The sequence below is a fragment of the Bubalus bubalis genome, chromosome 14, assembly GCF_019923935.1.
Source record: "Bubalus bubalis isolate 160015118507 breed Murrah chromosome 14, NDDB_SH_1, whole genome shotgun sequence".
Lineage (NCBI taxonomy): Eukaryota > Metazoa > Chordata > Mammalia > Artiodactyla > Bovidae > Bubalus > Bubalus bubalis.
In genome coordinates, this window is record NC_059170.1 from 22,602,703 (window position 1) to 22,621,165 (window position 18,463).

The 18,463-nt window shown below is 42.2% G+C and overlaps 1 protein-coding gene across 1 annotated transcript; it reads left to right on the plus strand.

Moving 5' to 3' along the window:
* The first annotated feature begins 259 nt into the window (after positions 1–259).
* Positions 260–1,552, plus strand: DEFB121 (defensin beta 121). The gene is made up of 2 exons (XM_006060700.1): positions 260–314; positions 1,425–1,552. The coding sequence occupies exons 1-2, from the start codon at positions 260–262 to the stop codon at positions 1,550–1,552; spliced, it is 183 nt and encodes a 60-aa protein (XP_006060762.1).
* Positions 1,553–18,463: the final 16,911 nt, after the last annotated feature.

Here is an 18,463-nt window from a genome sequence, read left to right on the forward strand (position 1 = left end):
CTGGGGGTGGAAGTAGTGGGACAAATATATATATGTATGGCTGGAAGAGCACAAGAAGGTGGCGTGTCCAACAGCCATTCTACTACTGTGGTTGATTACTTATCTGTCTGTCTAATCTTAAATGACTGTTCCCTTTCTGGTTCACTGATCATGGCTCTACCATGCTCACTGGGGCAATAAATACCAGTCTGGACTGCTCAGCATGGAGTCCTCTGACTGTCTTGCCAGCCTAGAAGCCTCCTATCTCTATCCATAATTCATGAAGTTCCTTCTGATTTTGACCATTACCCTGCTCCTGGCCCAGGTCACCCCAGGTAACCAGGATCTTTCCCAAGAGAAAGTGGGTCAGGGAACCTGATGCATATTTAGGGAATTCTGGTGGCTCTAATAGCTTGGGCTGGGAGAATGGCCTTGGGCAGGGAGAATGGCCTTTGGATATCTCTCTAACCATATCTAGGATATCTCTCAAACTCAAAAGGGGAAGTTTGAGTTCCCTGGTGCTGATTTTCAGTGGCATTAGTTGACCACTCTGACCTTCTCTCTACGGTTGGCTCTGGAGAAGTTGAACATGATGATGGCGAAGACAGGGTGGGTACTTGGAGGGGAGAGACTTGGACACAGAGTATGGAGGAAATGGGAGTTTTTCCAAAAACATTCCTTGGGATAATTTGAATTTTGATGTATTGTTGCCTCTATGAAAACGATTCCTTGATTTCTCATTGTTTGAGGATTCTGATTCTACTCTCTCAGGCAACCTCAACTTTCCTGGGCTACTTGAGGTTGTACCAGAGAGCTGTTTCTAATTATCTTGACCTGTCAAGACCAGTGAAAAGCTCTGGAATGTTGTGGAAAAGAGTTTTATAGATGGCGAGCTGCAGTCCCTGGGGTCGCAAAGGGTCAGACATGACCGAGAGAACAAACAACAACAAAGAAAACTTGCAGATGTTCTTATGGATGTATTTCAGATTCCTGTCCCTTTTCGTTGATATGGTCAGAGAGGGTACCCAAAAGTAAAGGGAAAAGATGGTTATTGACACCAGGGCACCTGTGTACCTTATAATGGGTGGGGGGGAATGAAACCCTACCTGGGTACCTTATAATATGGGAGAGATGAAACCCTGGAGAGAGGGGCCCTCTTGCCTCCCCAAAGGGAGCTGGTTGGGGTGAGGAAGCGGCCAAGTAGGTCCCAGGTCACTGAGTGGGGAGAATTTTGGAATTGTGACTGGGGACACAAGTGAGAAAAAAGAAAAGACAGTGACTATAATCTCCCTTAAACCTGGAGGATGCCTTAGGAGGGCTTTTTCTTCACATGTCCCCTTATTTCCCTATAACTGTCTTTTCTGTTGGTCTTTGGCCTCCCCCTTCCCCAACCTGCTGCTTATTTCTAGACTGATCCACCCCTCTCCTTTTCCTTTTAATTTCAGCCATGAAGTGTTGGAATAAGTTGGGAAGATGCAGAGAAACGTGTGAACAGAATGAAGTGTTCTATATAATGTGCAAGAATGAGGCTATGTGCTGTATATCTCCCAAGCACCTGCCTGCCAGAAACTGAATCTTCAAACATAGCTGGAAGATGGAGATAAATTTTTGTGGTCTGACACACCTTATCCAAACTTGAGTCTAACGTCGTTGGACCCTATGGTTCTGGTAAATCATTCTTGCCTGTACTTTTGTGTCTGATGGTTCTATTCAGCTATATTATATTTAGAAATGTATTTTTTTAATTTCTTAAATTTTATTTTATTTTTAAACCTGAAACACTGTATTAGTTTTGCCAAACATTAAAACGAATCCGCCACAGGTGTACATATGCTCCCCATCCTTATATTGTATATAATTAATGTATATTATATTTAGAAATAAATAAGGAATGGAGTAAGGTGCGTATGGGTATTGTGGAGAACACGATGGACTTGTTGGTAATAATTTCAGTCTTCTGCACGTCTCTCGGCCTGCTGGCCCATGGCTGGTCCCACATGATGTAAATAAGAAATGTTCATTCTATTCTCTGATTCTTGTTTTCTAGACCAGCACTGCCAACAGAACTTTCTGCATCAAAACAATGGTTTCTTATTTGTGTTGTCCAATGTGGTAACTACTAGCCACGTATGGCTATTAAGCAGTTGAAATGTGGCTAGTGTGACTGAGGAACTGAATTTTTAATTTAATCTATACTTCAATGTATATAGCCAACTATGGCTATGGTTATTGTATTGGACAGTGTAGCTTTAGAGTCTAGAGATATAAAGTAGAGACAGGCTGGGGGCTCAGCCTCAGGTATTTTAGGTGAAGTAAAGGAGGCCAGCTAGGATCTGCGAAGAACATAAGAACCCATTCTTAGCCTGCCGGTTCCCTTTCTGTATTTTCATGCCAAGGGCTGCAACTCTCCCTTGATAATACTTGCAGTTCTGTCCTGTTTGGGACTCCAGGATTGTGTCATTCACCCTGGAGAGAGTTGATATCAGGCCCAATGTGGATTCCTGCTCCATCTCTTTCCTTCCCTTTCTCCCTGGTTGGCACTGCTTGCTACTGAACTTCTAGCCAGTCCTTTTCCAGGACTGAGTTGGAACTGAGACAACAAGGATTTTCCTGTCTTCAGCTCCATGATTTGGGTCATGGTCCAAGTAGCCCTAACCCATTGCTACTTATCTGGCTAATCAGAAAGAACTGATTTTTTATCCTGAGTCGGAAAGTTCTATTCAGAGCTACCTGTCTACTATTCAGTCCCTTTATATGAGAACACTGAATCTTGCCTCGGCCTTATGGCTTGATTCAGTCATCTCCAGCCTGCCTATTTGATGATTATCTCTAACCCTAGAGTCTAAGTATTACTGCTGCTGTCAAAGGATGAGCATTCGATTCAGGATCAGAAGGTCTGGCTTCAAATCCTTATCAGATGCTTCTGGGCAAACCATTCGATCCTCTCTAATTTATTTTCTCATCTATAAAACAAGCATTTATCTTACCCAAAGCATGGGGTTATTAGGAGGATTAAATAAAATAACAGGAAAGTGCCCAGTACAGAGTCTAACACACATTTGATTCCAATCTAGATTGATCAACTCCTTAATTTTCTCCTGTTAGACTCTGCATAGAAATACCCTGCCTGTCAAAAATTAAGATCCACCTTCTCCAGTTTGTCCCAACTCCTACTTGCCAGAATGAATCAGTCTTAAAATTGAAATGAAGCCTTAACCTCACTACGTTTTCACTGACCATCTGAATCTCCTGATTTCACTTCCCTCTGTGCTCAGGTTGGAGATAATGATCTAGCCCTGTAGCAGTTCTTTTGCAGACAGTCTCAATACCCATGTTCCACGCTGCTTGAAATAGTTCCAGTCTAGCAGAATGCAACCACTTGTTTGGCTTCTCCATATGTATGTTTTATCAGCTGGTTATTTTTGGAGAAAATTATCTACCTGGCTTCAGTGATTTCATAGGAAATTCAGGGCTTCAAACCTCAAATAGCATTCAACTCTCCTACACCTAATTTATTCTTTTCTTCTACGAAGCTTGGCTTCTCACTCTCTGAAATCACTATTCCATGATTGTTTTCTCTCTCCTCAATTTTCTACTACTTCCTCAACAACTCTTTCATCTTTTCTTGACTGCTGCTGCTGCTGCTAAGTCGCTTCAGTCATGTCAGACTCTGAGTGACCCCATGGACAGCAGCTCACCAGGCTCCTCTATCCCTGGGATTCTCCAGGCAAGAATACTGGAGTGGGTTGCCATTTCCTTCTCCAATGCATGCATGCATGCTAAGTTGCTTCAGTCATGTCCGACTCTGTGCAACACTATGGACAGCAGCCCACCAGGCTCCTCTGTCCACGGGAGTCTCTAGGCAAGAATACTGGAGTGGGTTGCCATTTCCTTCTCCACTTTTCTTGAATAGATCTACCTATTCTTTCATTCAATTCTATAACTTCTGTCTTCCTTTTGGATAGAACAATTTTGCCTGCTCCTGAGAAACCAACCCCTCCACTTGTCCATATTCCTCTTTTCCTTCCCTATGCAAGGATTTCATTTCCAATTCTTCTCTTCATCTCCCTCTTCTCTTCTGGACCATTTATATCACTATACAAAGATGTTCTCATACCTCCAATCTTAAAACAAAACATCCCTTGGTCCCATTCAGGACTATGCCCCATTTCTTTGCAATTCTTCAAAGAAAAATTTCTCAAAATGCTGTCTACCTTCACTTTCCTACTTCCTCATTTCCCATTCACTTTTCAAATGAATTCAATTTGGCTTTAACCTTGCCATTGAAACTTTTCTTGTAGAGGTCCTAACTATCACTGATGTTGTCAAACTCAACAGAGGCATCCCTATCTTCCTTTCATTGACTTCTAGGCAATATTTGACATCGGGGCCACTACCTGCTCATTGAAATGCTTTCTTTTCTTGATGTCTAAGTTACCGGATGCTTAGGTTGCCTTTAACTGGCCAAGCAACTTCCTTTCAGTCTTCTATGTAATCTCCTTCACTCCTGCCTAATCACAGGGCTTCTTTCTGTCCCCACCCCCCACCCCCCACACTGGGTGTTTTGAACACCTTCCATGTGCTGATCACTTCCAAATTCATATCTCTGACCCCATTCTTTCTCAAACCTCTAGTTGATATATCTGCCTTCTTAAGTGACCTCTTCATTTGGATGCCTAATGTATCCTTTTTGTGAGGACCTCGCTTCACCAAGCCTTGTTATTACCCTATTATCTCCCTTTTCAGTAAATAGTAACAATATGTACCCAGGTGCTCCAAACTAGAAGGCATCCTTGGTTCCTTACTTTGCTTCATTGCATTCAATTTATCAGCAAATCCTATGGCTCTACTCTAAAAATGTGTCTCAAGACCATCCATGTCTTTCCATCTAGTTCAAGCTATTATTAGCTTCTTTGCCTAGTTTTTCTTTTTTTAAAAAAAAACTTTTAATTTTATATTGGAGTATAGTTGATTAACAATGTTGTGACAGTTTCAGGGGAACTGCAAAGTGATTCACATATATGTATTGTATTCTTTTCCCATTTAGGTTGTTACATGATATTGAGCAGAATTCCCTGTGCTATACAGTAGGTTCATGTTGTTATCCATTTAAAAAATAGCAGTGCATTCATGTCAATTCCAAACTGTCTAACTATCCCTCCCTCCACCCCTCACCTCTGGTAACCATAAGTCTGTGAGTGTGTTTCTGTTTTGTAAATAAGTTCATTTGTATTATTTCTTTTTAGATTCTGCATATAAGGATATCATACGATATTTCTCTTCCTCTGATTTCCTTCACTCAATATGACAACCTCTGGGCCCATCCATGTTGCTGCTAATGACATCCATTCTTTTAAATGGCTGAGTAATATTCCATCATATATATGTACCACATCTTCTTTATCCATTCCTCTGAGAATGGACATTTATGTTGCTTCCATGTCTTGGCTATTGTAAATAGTGCTACAACGAAGCCACTATTAATCTGAATTTATACAGTAATATCCTAGCTGATTTCTTGTTTAATCCCCTAATTAATTTTCTACACAACCAAAAGATAAATTATATCCTGTAACTGTTCTGTTTGGGCTTCGCTGGTGGCTCAGTGGTAAAGAATCCACTTGCCAATGCAGGAGACACTAGTTCTATCCCTGGGTTGGGAAGATCCCCTGCAGGAGGAAATGACAATTCACTCCAGTATTCTTACCTGGAAAATCCAATGGACAGAGGAGCCTGGTGGGCTACAGTCCATGGGATCACAAAATAGTCAGACATGACTTAGTGACTAAACAACAACTCTGTTCTGTTTTACCCCAAACTATGGCTTCCTGTTTCCCGAAGAGTAAAATCTAAGCTCCTTGCTATAACTGGTGAGGCCCCGCCCAATCTGACTTTGCTTACCTCTCTGGCATCTTCCTTCCTTCTTACAATCAGGTCATTCTGGTCTCCTTTCTGTTCGCTCATGTCAACAATCTTTTTTCTTCCCTAGGGCCTTGCTGCGTGCCATTCCTTCTGCCTAAGAAAGCTCTGCCTCTGATATGTGTGTAGTTGTGTTTTGGTCTCATCTTCCAGGCCTTATGTCTTTTCTTCTGGACAAACCCTATTTTCATTTGAGTAAACTGAAAAAAAATTTTTTTTAAGTATAAATTTATTTATTTTAATTGGAGGTTAATTACTTTACAATATTGTATTGGTTTTGCCATACATCAACATGAATCCGCCGCAGGTATACACGTGTTCCCCATCCTGAACCCTCCTCCCTCCTCCCTCCCCATACCATCCCTCTGGGTTTTAATAATCGGATTTCTTTTTAAAAAATTTAAAGACTCAGCAACAGTTTCTCATTCTTGAAAAGTGTCCATCTTCAGGAATCCTTCTCAGTTTGCCACAATCCTCACCTGAAGTTTCCCTGATGCAGAAGCTAAATATCAAGAGTGGTACTAAAAACCCCAAATGAAGACTCTGATATACCATGGTAGTACATCTGGCCTTCTTCCTTCATTTGTGTTACTTGCCTGTCCCCAAAGGCAACTGAACTTGGGGCTTTGAATTTGCAATAGATGTGTTTCTATGAAGTACTGGGGGAAATATAATTTATAAATCAAACCACATCTGAATTGTATATAGTTTGCTATTCAGTGAAATCAACTGTAACCATAAACAACCTCTTTTGTATATCAAATGAGCACACTTGATTTAATTCTATTGCCTTGACAAGAGCTACATCTTAGCGTGACATATAATTTTGAGAGCTTAATTTGACCTACTAAAATTTTATAAAAACGTCTTCCTTTTATTATTATGACATTTACTTTTGTACCTGGGATGCTTGAATTCAGAGTGACTGTTCTTTCTTTGCAAGTAATCTGTCTGACTTTCTTTTCCTGCATGGATAAGATCATATTTCTTATACAGTTTTTATTATTATTTTTTTAAATATAAATGTATTTATTTTAATTAGGGGTTAATTACTTTACAATATTGTATTGGTTTTGCCATACATCATGTTTTTTTTTAATTTAGTTTTTAAATTTTATATTGAAGGGTAGTTGATTTACAATATTGTGTTAGCTTCAAATAAAACTATTACTAAGACAAGTTAAAGATGGAGTAAATTAATTTTTGCCAGGGACATGGCAAGCTCATTATAGCTGTAGATCTAGACTTTTTCTTCTACCCTAGCAAGTTTCCCTTTTTGCATATAGCTTTAAAAAGAAGTTTTACCACTACATAAATTTCATGTAAAGTTTATCCACGCCAAGTGGTATGGTTCAATGATTTTTGGTTTCAGAATGTTTCCATCATCTCCCAAATTTCCTTTGTAGTCATTTGCCATTAATCCCTGCTCCCACCCTCTGCTGCTGCTGCTAAGTCGCTTCAGTCGTGTCCGACTCTGTGCAACCCCATAGACGGAAGCCCACCAGGCTCCCCCGTCCCTGGGATTCTCCAGGCAAGAACACTGGAGTGGGTTGCCATTTCCTTCTCCAATGCATGAAAGTGAAAAGTGAAAGTGAAGTCGCTCAGTCGTGTCTGACTCCTAGTGACCCCATGGACTGCAGCCTACCAGGCTCCTCCGTCCATGGGATTTTCCAGGCAAGAGTACTGGAGTGGGGTGCCATTGCCTTCTCCTGCTCCCACCCTCTAGCCCTAGCTAAACTTGAGCCAGGAATATACTTGCCCCAGTTATGACCTCAGCCTTAGCCAGGTATTGGCCCTCCTTAATCATTCATCACTGACATCATCACTCCCACCTGACCTGGGTGTTCAGGTCTTAAGTTTAAATATCATCCTTGATTATCATAGCTAACAAAGTTCTTCATGTCACTGCCATGTCTTTCTTAGCACTTCTCAAAAATCAGTAATTATTTTGTGCATTTACCTGTTTCTTGTCTATCAGGAGAATTTGGATTTCTTGTCAGTTTCACCCTTCGCTCCATCCGGAATGTAATAAATATTTGCTAACTCTATGAATATTTGAAGCTCAAGAAGGTCACCTTTTCACTTGAACAGGTATCCCCTCCCAAGTTCTCATGCTTTACCATCGTCTGAGATGTAAGCCTTTTGATGCTGCCCTCTTCACTTCTCACGTCAAGTCAGCACTCACAGCTTCTTGATTCTTCCTCCACAATATCTTTGTACAAATTCCACTTTCCCTCACTATTGTCAGGGCTGCCCTTTCACGTCAGTCTCTCATTAGCATCCTTTCTCCTCTTTTCTCCAGACCTTCTCTCCTGAGTTTTGCTGCTGATCTCTTACCTCCCTGCCAGGTCATATTCTGGCATCCAACCTCACAGGGGTTCCTTGTTGAATAATAGAGCAATGTTTTCTCAACATATTTGATGATAAAACACCTTAAATTTATTATTGGATATAATGATTAGAGTTCATCAGAGACCAGCTTAAGCAGAAAGAAAGGAAGGATAGCAGGAAGGAAAACATGGAACTCACAGAACTGACTGGAAGTGTAGACAATTGTACTTGGAAGGACAAAGCGGGTATGGGAACAGAAAAAATGTACCAGGGTCCCGGCCCCAGCATTGTTGTCCTGGGACTGGACACCAACATCAAATCTGCCTGAACTTCTCCCACAGTGGCTCTGCCTGCTGTGCATACATAAGTATTTTCTACACTTTCTCTGTGGTTTGGATTTAGTTCATAAATTCAGATTTTTTCCATTGGAGCATCCAGTTGGCTGAGCCTGGGTTGTGTGTCTGCCTGCTAACTCCCAAGGTGGCACAAAAATATTCGCCCTTAGTACTTTCTGTAGTACTCAATCTTTCTCAAGATTGAGAAAGGGGTAGGACGGGGCTGTCTGCTGTCACCCTGTTTGTTTAATCTATATGCTAAACACATCATGAGAAATGCCAGGCTGGATGAATTACAAGCTGGAATGAAGTTAGGCGGGAGAAACATCAACAACCTCAGATACGTGGATGACACCACTCTAATGGCAGAAAGCGAGGAGGAACTAAAGAGCCTTTTGATGAGGGTGAAGGAGGAGAGTGAAAGAGCTGGCTTAAAACTAAATATTAAAAAAAAACTAATATCATGGCATCTGGCCCCATTACTTCATGGCAAATAGAAGGGGAAAAGGTGGAAGTAGTAACAGATTTCCTCTTCTTGGGCTCTAAAATCACTGTGGATGGTGACTGCAGCCATGAAATCAGAACACATTTGCTTCTTGGCAGGAAAGCTATGACAAATCTAGACAGTGTGTTGAAAAGCAGAGATGTTACTCTGCCGACAAATGTCCATATAGTCAAGGCTATGGTCTTTCCAGTGGTCACATATGATTGGAGAGCTGGACCATAAGGAAAACAGAATGCTGGAGAATTGATGTTTTCGAACTATGGTGCTGAAGAAGACTCCTAAGAGTCCCTTGGACAGCAAGGAGATCAAATTAGTCAATCTTTAGGAAATAAACCCTGGATACTCATTGGAAGGACTGATGCTGAGGCTGAATTTTGGTCATCTGATGTGAACAGCCAACTCATTGGAAAAGTCCCTGATGCTGGGAAAGATTGAGGGCAGAAGGAGAAGAGGGTATCAGAGGATGAGATGGCTGGATGGCATCACCAATGCAATGGACATGAACTTCGGCAAACTTTGGGAGATGGTGAGGGACAGAGAGGCTTGGCGTGCTGTAGTCCATGGGGCCACAAAGAGTCGGACACAACTGGGCAACTGAACAACAACAACAACTTTCTGTAGTAGAAGATCAGCCCTCCTTTCCATCAAGATCCAAAGAATGGAGAATTATTCCCAGATGAAAAGGGATTCAGATGCTGAGTGTCCAAAGATGCGGCACCAAGCGATCACTACTAGGGACTATTATCCTCAACCCTTTCCTCTTACCTGGAGTGTTTTCTCTTCCACTTTGATCTTTCTGATTGCCAAGGCCAGGACAAGGGAGAGAAGAGGAAGGTGCCCAGAGTGCAACCTAGAAGGAGGCACTCACCATCAAGGTCTTGCAAGTGTCTCCTTACATGTTGCACACTAGGCACCTCCTTCCCCTCACCCTAATCCCGACTTTGTCGATGGCATCCTGCATTTCCCTTTTTCAGCACCCACCACACCTGTACTTATGTTTGTTCAATGTTTGTCTTTATGATAGACTGTAATCTCCAGGATAGGAGAAGGAAATGGCAACCCACTCCAGTGTTCTTGCCTGGAGAACCCCAGGGACGGGGGAGCCTGGTGGGCGGCCGTCTCTGGGGTCGCACAGAGTCAGACACGACTGAAGCGACTTAGCAGCAGCAGTAATCTCCAGGAAGACAGAGACCACAGCTGATTCATTTTCTGTCCCAGAACAGAATCGGCATAAACTGGGGACTCAACCAATATTATTTTAGCAATTGTCTGACTTAATTACTTATATGTTTGGCTTAAAATAGATGTTAGAAATGGCCTTGCAAGAAAATTCCTTCTTTTAGGCATAGCTTCACATTAGAATAGTGTAAGTGTCTGATATGAATAAGCATGAAAGTGAAAGTGAAGTTGCTCGGTCGTGTCCGACTCTTTGCGAACCCATGGACTGTAGCCTACCAGGCTCCTCAGTCCACGGAATTTTCCAGGCAAGAGTACTGGAGTGGGTTGCCATTTCCTTCTCCAGGGGATCTTCCCAACCCAGGGATGGAACCCGGGTCTCCCGCACTGCAGGCAGATGCTTTACCGTCTGAGCCACCAAGGAAGCCTTGAATAAGCATGAAATGATACAAAAAATACATGTTGAGATAATAAGGCAAGATGCTTAACAGGAATGGGTGACACTGTCCATTGCTGTCATACATTGGTCAATCCTTCTATTATTGCTGAGCAGATTGAAAGGTATGCTTTTGTGAGTCAAGTGAATATCGAGAGTTCTTGAGGACAGCATGCCTTTCCCTAAAAGAACCATTATTGCACATTAATGAGATTAGCAATATAAATGTATTAGAATTTTTAAACAAACATTGTGGCAGAGTGATAAATTAAGATTATCAGCAATTACCTGATAATTTATTTATCCATTTTCTTAAAGCGTCAGCAAAAAGAGTACAAATATAATTTTTTTTTTCTGCCCAGTTATTGGTAGGAAAGCCAGGATACTTTGTGTTCCTCCTTTTTCACTGGAGAATTGAGTGTGTGTGTGTGTGTGAGTTTGTGTTCTGAAGCCAACCTTGTCTCTCCCTCTGCCCTCATCTTTGTTAGGGAGGCCTCGGTGCAAGAGAACAGTTAGGTTGGATTGTCTCAGAAGTGGGATGAAGACTTTGTCTTAGGGTCAAGAGAGGAAGAGAAGCCCATCATTTGGGGGTGTTGAATCTCCTTGACTGGGAGAAGAGATGGGGTTTGGTTTCATGGGTGTTTGATAAAGTACTCCAAGGTGACAGGTACTCAGATGGGGTTGCCAGCATGGCAGGCAGAGGCTGTGGACCCAGCCACTAGGTTCGTGGTCCTGAGAGAAGCAGCAAAGGCCTCCAGGTTGGACTTGAGGTCAGTGGAGAAAGCCATGGTGGTGAGCAGTTCTCCAGCTGCCCAGTGAGTAACTGGTCAGAGTTCATCAGCAGTATCCTGACATGAGGAAAAGAGAAATGAACATCATCATCATGAAATAGAAATCAGGTCCTTCCTCATTTCCCAGAACCATGAGGAACAAGTGGAGAAGATCAGGAAACCCCAGTAACAACTGGCTCTGGACATCTCACTTACTTTGCAAGTGGTATCTTGGAGTGAAATTAAAAAAAAAAAAAGAAATGCAGCATTTCCCAAGTCTTGAATGTAGTGGGGCATTCATAACTGGTATGTGACTATTAATATTTTAAAGAATTTTAGAATATTTTTTTTTACTAGTATCTATTTCTTTTACAGAACATTGCTTGAAACGAGACATAGTTGGGGCTATCTTGCTGTAGGGGTTTCTCTAGCATCCACACCCTCTTTAGTAGCCCGCCTCCTAAACACACACTTTCATATGGCCTTGACATTCATATCACCCTTCTCTGAGCTACAGATGTTCACCTGGATACTTTACCTTCCTTGCTGGGAAATGAGGAAATGATATAAATGTATGAGAGTGAGAAATGTCTGTAAAAGGTGGTGATTCTATGATTCTCATTTCTTTTACCTTCTTGTTATGTTATTAACAAGGTTGGTGGGAGGAATAAATGAGATCAGGTAAAAATACTTGCCCTGGGAACTTGATAATTGGTACTTCCCTCCTCCTCTCTACCGTGGGATTCAGGCTGTAGGAAGTGGGCAGTCCCTTCAAAAACTTCAAAATGCAACTTGTAAAGATTTCAGGGGTGGGTGGTGCCAGTCTCAGAGCACTGGCCAGGCTGGAATGTACCCATGTGGGAGGCATTACAAAGGCCAAGACTACAGTTTGTTCTGGTCTTGGCGGGTCCCAGGTAATACCATACAATAACCGGGGTCTAAGTTGACTCTGACCAAAGCCTGCCTCTTTCCCTGTCTCCTGCCACCTTCTCCCACAGCGGCTTGAGCTTGGCCATCTCGACAGCCCCTGTTCCCTGTTCCCCCTCAGCCCCCTTAGCCATGGCCCAGATTTCCCAGATCAGCAGAAAAATCATCATGCAACTGTCACGGATGGAGCTCTAGGCCATGGCATTTGAAGATCTGAGAAGAAACACAGAAGCACATATATACTCAGAAGTACACAAACACTTGCCCACATACCAGTTACACATCTACACACAAACTGCAGGCAACTACAAACATTCTTGCACATCCAAATACTCATGTATACAAAATACAAACAACACATGCACAAAATAAACATAATATATATATTTGAGCATACACAGCTATTTTTAGATTTTATATGTGTACATATTGAAGTTGAAATTGTTAGTCACTCAATCTTGTCTGACTCTTCGCGACCCCATGGTCTGTAGCCCACCAGGCCCCTTTTCCACGGAATTCTTCAGGCAAGAATACTAGAGTGGGTTGCAACTTCTTTCTCCAGGGGATCTTACTGACCCAGGGATTGAACTTGCATCTCCTGCACTGCAAGCAGATTCTTTACCACCTGAGCCACTTACAATATAAAAAAATGTAATACATAAATGCAGACACCCAAATATGAATGTGCCATAGCAATTATACCAACTCTTTCAATTTCTCCTTATCTCAGTCAAGGCCATTTCTCTGAATCATTGCAGAGCTTCTTGGGCAATCTGTGTATACAAGGATTCATAGGTGGCTTATGAAATATTGCAAAGAGGAAGGGCCTGGAATCTGGGTTGGAATCCTCTGATTTATTTCAGTAATCACAGCAAATACTGCAGTCACTAAATGTCAGGTGGTGTTCTAAGTGCTTTATAGTATTCACTCATTTGATCTTCATTAACAACCTTAAGAAAAAAATACTATTACTACCCCACTGTATAGCTGAGGAAACAGGTACAGAGTTAATGAAAATTTCCAAGATGATGCAACCAGGAATCTTACTTCAGAATACAAGTTTGTCAACATTTTGCAATGTTGTCTCATTCAATGCTGAGTTCTGCAGCATTGAAATAAACCATCTTTTTCACTGACTGATATCACTGAGGATACAGAATAAGGTGCTCAGCTCCTAACCCTGAGCCAAACCCAACCCCTGGCATCTCCATCACATAGCTGGATACTGCCCCCACATTCCCTCATCCTGAGCAGCTCCATTGCCCACTGAGCAAATCCTGCCAACACCTAGAGCCAGTGACCTTAAGCACAGAGTTCATGGTGCTGCCCAAGTGGCTTTCAAAATCAAGCAACAGTCAACTCTGGAAAAAGAGTGTACTTCTGAAGAATGACACAAAACATATTCTTAGGCTGAAGCGAAAACAGATTTTCAGATTTTTTGACTTTATCTTTGGCCTATGCCTTGCCGTGATTCCTGAGGATGTACAGTTTTCCTATTGGGCCTTCCAGCCCTGGCCCTGCTCACGGGTTTTCCCTCTCAGACTCCATCACCCATGGTGGCCTCTCAAGACTATTCATTTCTATTCATTTTCTGCAAGTCCCATCTCTCCACCCCACTGAGGAATTTAGCTCCACTGTCACTGAGACTGTAGAAGCTGAACCCGCTCAAGGTTCCCATTCCTTTCTCTCTCACCTCAAAACAAAGAAATTGGGACTTCCCTGGCTATCTAGTGGTTAAGAATCTGCCTGCCAATGCAGGGGACATAGGTTCGATCCCCAGTCTGGGAAAATCCCACGTGCCATGGAGCAACAAAGCCCATACTCTGCAGCAAGAGAAGACACTGCAGTGAGAAGTCCACGCACTGCAATGAAGAGTACCCCCCGCTTGTGGCAAATAGAGAAAGCCTGTGTGCAGTGAGGCTGACCCAGTGCAGCCAAAAATAAATAAATAAATATTAAAAAGAAAAACAAAAAAATTGTAAGTAAAGTGTGTTATTACCAGTCATGCACTGCACTAAACACTGGATAGACATTTTTAACCACTTAAAGGACACAGCAAACCATCAGGTACATATGATAATCATCCCCAAATTGGTTAAACAATTTGCCCATGCTCACTGCATCAGTTAGGGTTTTTAGCGAATGAAACTTTGACTATTTGGCAGCTCAGAGGATGCATGGAGTCAAGCTGAGAAAATGGTGGGGTAGATGGAGCCAAGGGGAAGAATCAGCCTTCAGACCCAGTAGTGAGGATAGAGCTGCTGTTGAACCCCATTGTTTGGGACCCTGAACTCCACTCCTCGTTACTATGCTTCCCTACTGACCAGGGCACTGGCTTTCATTGTGGGTGGGTTCTTTTGCTAAGGTAAGCCCTCCACTGTTACCGCTCCCTGGAATCCCAAGCACTTGATTCAAAGAACAGAAAGGGAATCTAATTGGCTGAGCCTAGGCCACGTGCTCACACCTCAGCTGCAAGAGAGGCAGGAAAACAAGTATTTGAACAATGGGAGGTGACACTGTCCCTCCACAAGACCGCTATGGTGACAGGATTCCCTCCAAATGGGAAGATGAGACAAGATGAGACTGTCATGAATGGTAGACAAGACAAAAAACCCCAAACAGACAAATCTCTACAGTAGTCACATAGAGAGCAACTCGCAGAGGTGGATTTGAATTCAGGTTTGTTTGACAAAAAAAGGGTTTCCCTGATAGCTCAGCTGGTAAAGAATCCGCCTGCAATGCAGGAGACCCTGGTTTGATTCCTGGATTGGGAAGATCTGCTGGAGAAGGGATAGGCTACCCACTTCAGTATTCTTGGGCTTCCCTTGTGGCTCAGCTGGTGAAGAATCCACCTGTAATGCAGAAGACCTGGGTTCAATCTCTGGGTTGGGAAGATCCCCTGGAGAAGAGAAAGGCTACCCACTCCTATATTCTGGATGGGACAATGCCATGGACTTCAGTCCATGGGGTCACAAAGAGCTGGACACAAACTGAGTGACTTTCACTTTCACTTTTGACATAAAAGTTTCAGGTTTTAAGAGCAATGCTATGAAGTCATTCTATAAACCCCCTTTCTCTCAAAAGAAGTCTTCCTCTATTAAGGTCCAGTGTTTTTATCTAATTCTTTGACTCCATTCCCTTTGGCTTGTCTAGAATTTTTCTCCACCAGAAACTCTGTCTTCTTTTGTATTTTCAATATCTCTTGTTATGCAGTGTATTTCACCTCAGCTTAAAAAATGATACATTTCCCACTCTTTACAAATATATTTCTTCAGGATCTTCCCCTTGATCTGGACCCTTTTGGAGAGAGTTCTGAGTTTGAATCCTGACCGCCTCAGTGGCCCTGGTTTATTCATGTTATCCCCTGAGCCATGGCTTCATCCATAGTCATACATACCTTTTCCTTGAGAGGGTTAACCCCAGATGATATTTAATACATAGTTGATGGTATTCTTATAAACAGTGGTTCCATCATGGCTGGGGGTGGGAACGGGTAGTAACTACAAATGGGTGTGAGGGATATTTTGGGGGTGATGGAAATATTCAAGATTCGACAATAGTGACAGAGGTACAGCTCTGCATAATTCATTGCTTTTTGCACTGAATGAGTGGATTTTATGGCATGTAAAGTATACTTCAATAAACCTGTTATAAAATAAGGAGGGTCACAAGCAAGTGACCCTCATTTCTCTGATCTTACCTGTGCCTACTTTCTGCAGGAGCTCTTCAAATTTTTCTAGGCAAGAATCACTAGAGGTTTCCTTTTGACTGGCTTCCTCACTTAGAAGGGACCCTTGCTATTCCAAGTCTGAAGAAACAATGGGAGACCAGGTTGTGGATAGAAGTACCATAACTGGGAGCCAGTCAGAACTGAGTTCAAATCCTGAAATCCCCATTTGGTCAGAGTTGGGCAAATTGCTTGTGCTTCTGTATTTAGTGTCCAAGCTAGAACAACGAGGCAGGAACTCTATTGGTGTTGTGAGGATGAAGTGAGACTATACTTGTGAAATACTTGTCACCAACCTAGCAGAGTGAAAGTGAAAGTTGCTCAGTTGTACCCGACTCTTTGTGACCCCATGGACTATACAGTCCGTGGAATTCTCCAGGCCAGAATACTGGAGTGGGTAGCCATTCCCTTCTCCAGGGGATCTTCCCAACCCAGGGATCGAACCCAGGTCTCCCACATTGCAGGATTCTTTACCATCTAAGCTACCAGGGAAGCCCAACCTAGCAGAGGGTCAGTGCTAATTAGCTGGTTATTGTGGCCACTCCCATAGCTTGGGAGAGAGTGTCTTCTCTGAGGACTCCAACTTTCAGTGGTGTTTTCCTTCTCTCACACCTTTTATGTGAATCAGTTATGCATATATATGTATCCACTGTTTTTAAGATTCTATCCACATATAGGTCATTGCAGAATATTTAGTAGAGTTGCCTGTGCTATGCAGTAGGTTCTTATTAGTTATCTAGTTTATAACAGTGTATAGTATCTTAAAGGGTCCAGCTCTTATTCAGCTTCTTCTGAAGCTTGACTGAAGGGGCACAGTCCATATGCTTTCTCTACACTCTAGAATGACTTGAGTTGCCTCCCCTTTAGATTATTTCTTATAACCTTATTCAATGTGTAAGATATTTACTCAGTCTACAACATTTTTGAAGCACCTGCAATGTGCTAAGTGTGTCCGAAATTGCTAGCTCTTCTCTAGTATCTGTCTTCCCCTTCTTCTTAGTAAGACAACCCCTGAACTTCAGCTAGCCACGGTTGCCCAGAATAAAGAAACTATTTCCAGCCTACCGTCCAGCTAGATATATCTGTTTGAATGAGCTCTGGCCAATGGACTGGAATGGAAGTGATGTGTGCAGATTCTGGATGGGATCCTTAAAGGAAAAATGGTGCACTTCCTTTCCTTCTTTCTCTTCTTCCTGAGAACCAGAGCATCAAATGAAGCTGCCTGATAGGAATGGCACCGCATCAAATCAGAAGGAATCTTGTGCCCTACTTTTAATGGCATGGTTTTTAGTTTAGTCACTAAGTCATGTCCAACTCTTTGTGACCCCTTGGACTGTAGCCCACCAGGCTCCTTTGTCAGTGGGATTTACCAGACAAGAATACTAGAGTGGGTTGCCATTTCCTTCTCCAGGGGATCTTCCCAACCCAGGGATTCAACCCAGGTCTCCTGCATTGTAGCCTGGCTCTTTACCAATTGAGCTGCCAAGGAAGCCCTTGCTTTTACTGATGAAGCTTTTTACATAAGAAAGAAATTTCTTTTACATAAGATGGAAATCAATGTCTGTCTCTTCGAATTACTGTTTGGGGAGGTAATGTATTAAAACAGTTGAATTAATATCCTGATTAATACACCAGGTGATATTATTATGGGCACTGGAGTCACAAAGCAAATTTCTGACATTCTAATGGGAGAGGCAAAGATTAATCATGTAGAATAAATTGAAAAGGAACAAGTAACTATATGAAGGTCACAAAACAAGTTATTATGATACAGAGTGACTGTGTGTGTGGGAGTACCCTTAATCTAAGGTGACCAGGAAAAGCCTCTCCGAGAAGTGACATTTAAGATGAGACTGAACTGTGAACAGGAGCCAGTCTGAAGGAAGAACTTTATAGGAAGAGCAAGTTATAAATGCTAAGGGTCTGAGCTGAGAATGAGATTGGCAAGTTCAAAGTTCAGAAAGACATACACGTGTGAATTTTCTGTTAGAAAGTTGAGAATAAGAATTTTTAAAAAATTAAATATTTGACTTAGGGACACAGGGCAGGGGGCAGGGAGTAAGGAGAGTGTGGGATGCATGAAGAGAGTAACATGGAAACATACATTACCATGTGTAAAATAGATAGCCAATAGGAATTTGCTGTATGACTCAGGGAACTCAAATTGGGGCTCTGTAACAACCTAGAGGGGTGGGATGCAGGGGAAAGTGGGAGGGATGTTCAAGAGGGAGGGGACACATGTATACCTATGGCTGATTCATGTTGATATTTGGCTGAAACCAACATGATACTGTAAAGCAATTATCCTTCAATTAAAAACAAATAAATTTAATTAAAAAAAGAAAAAAATTAAATGTG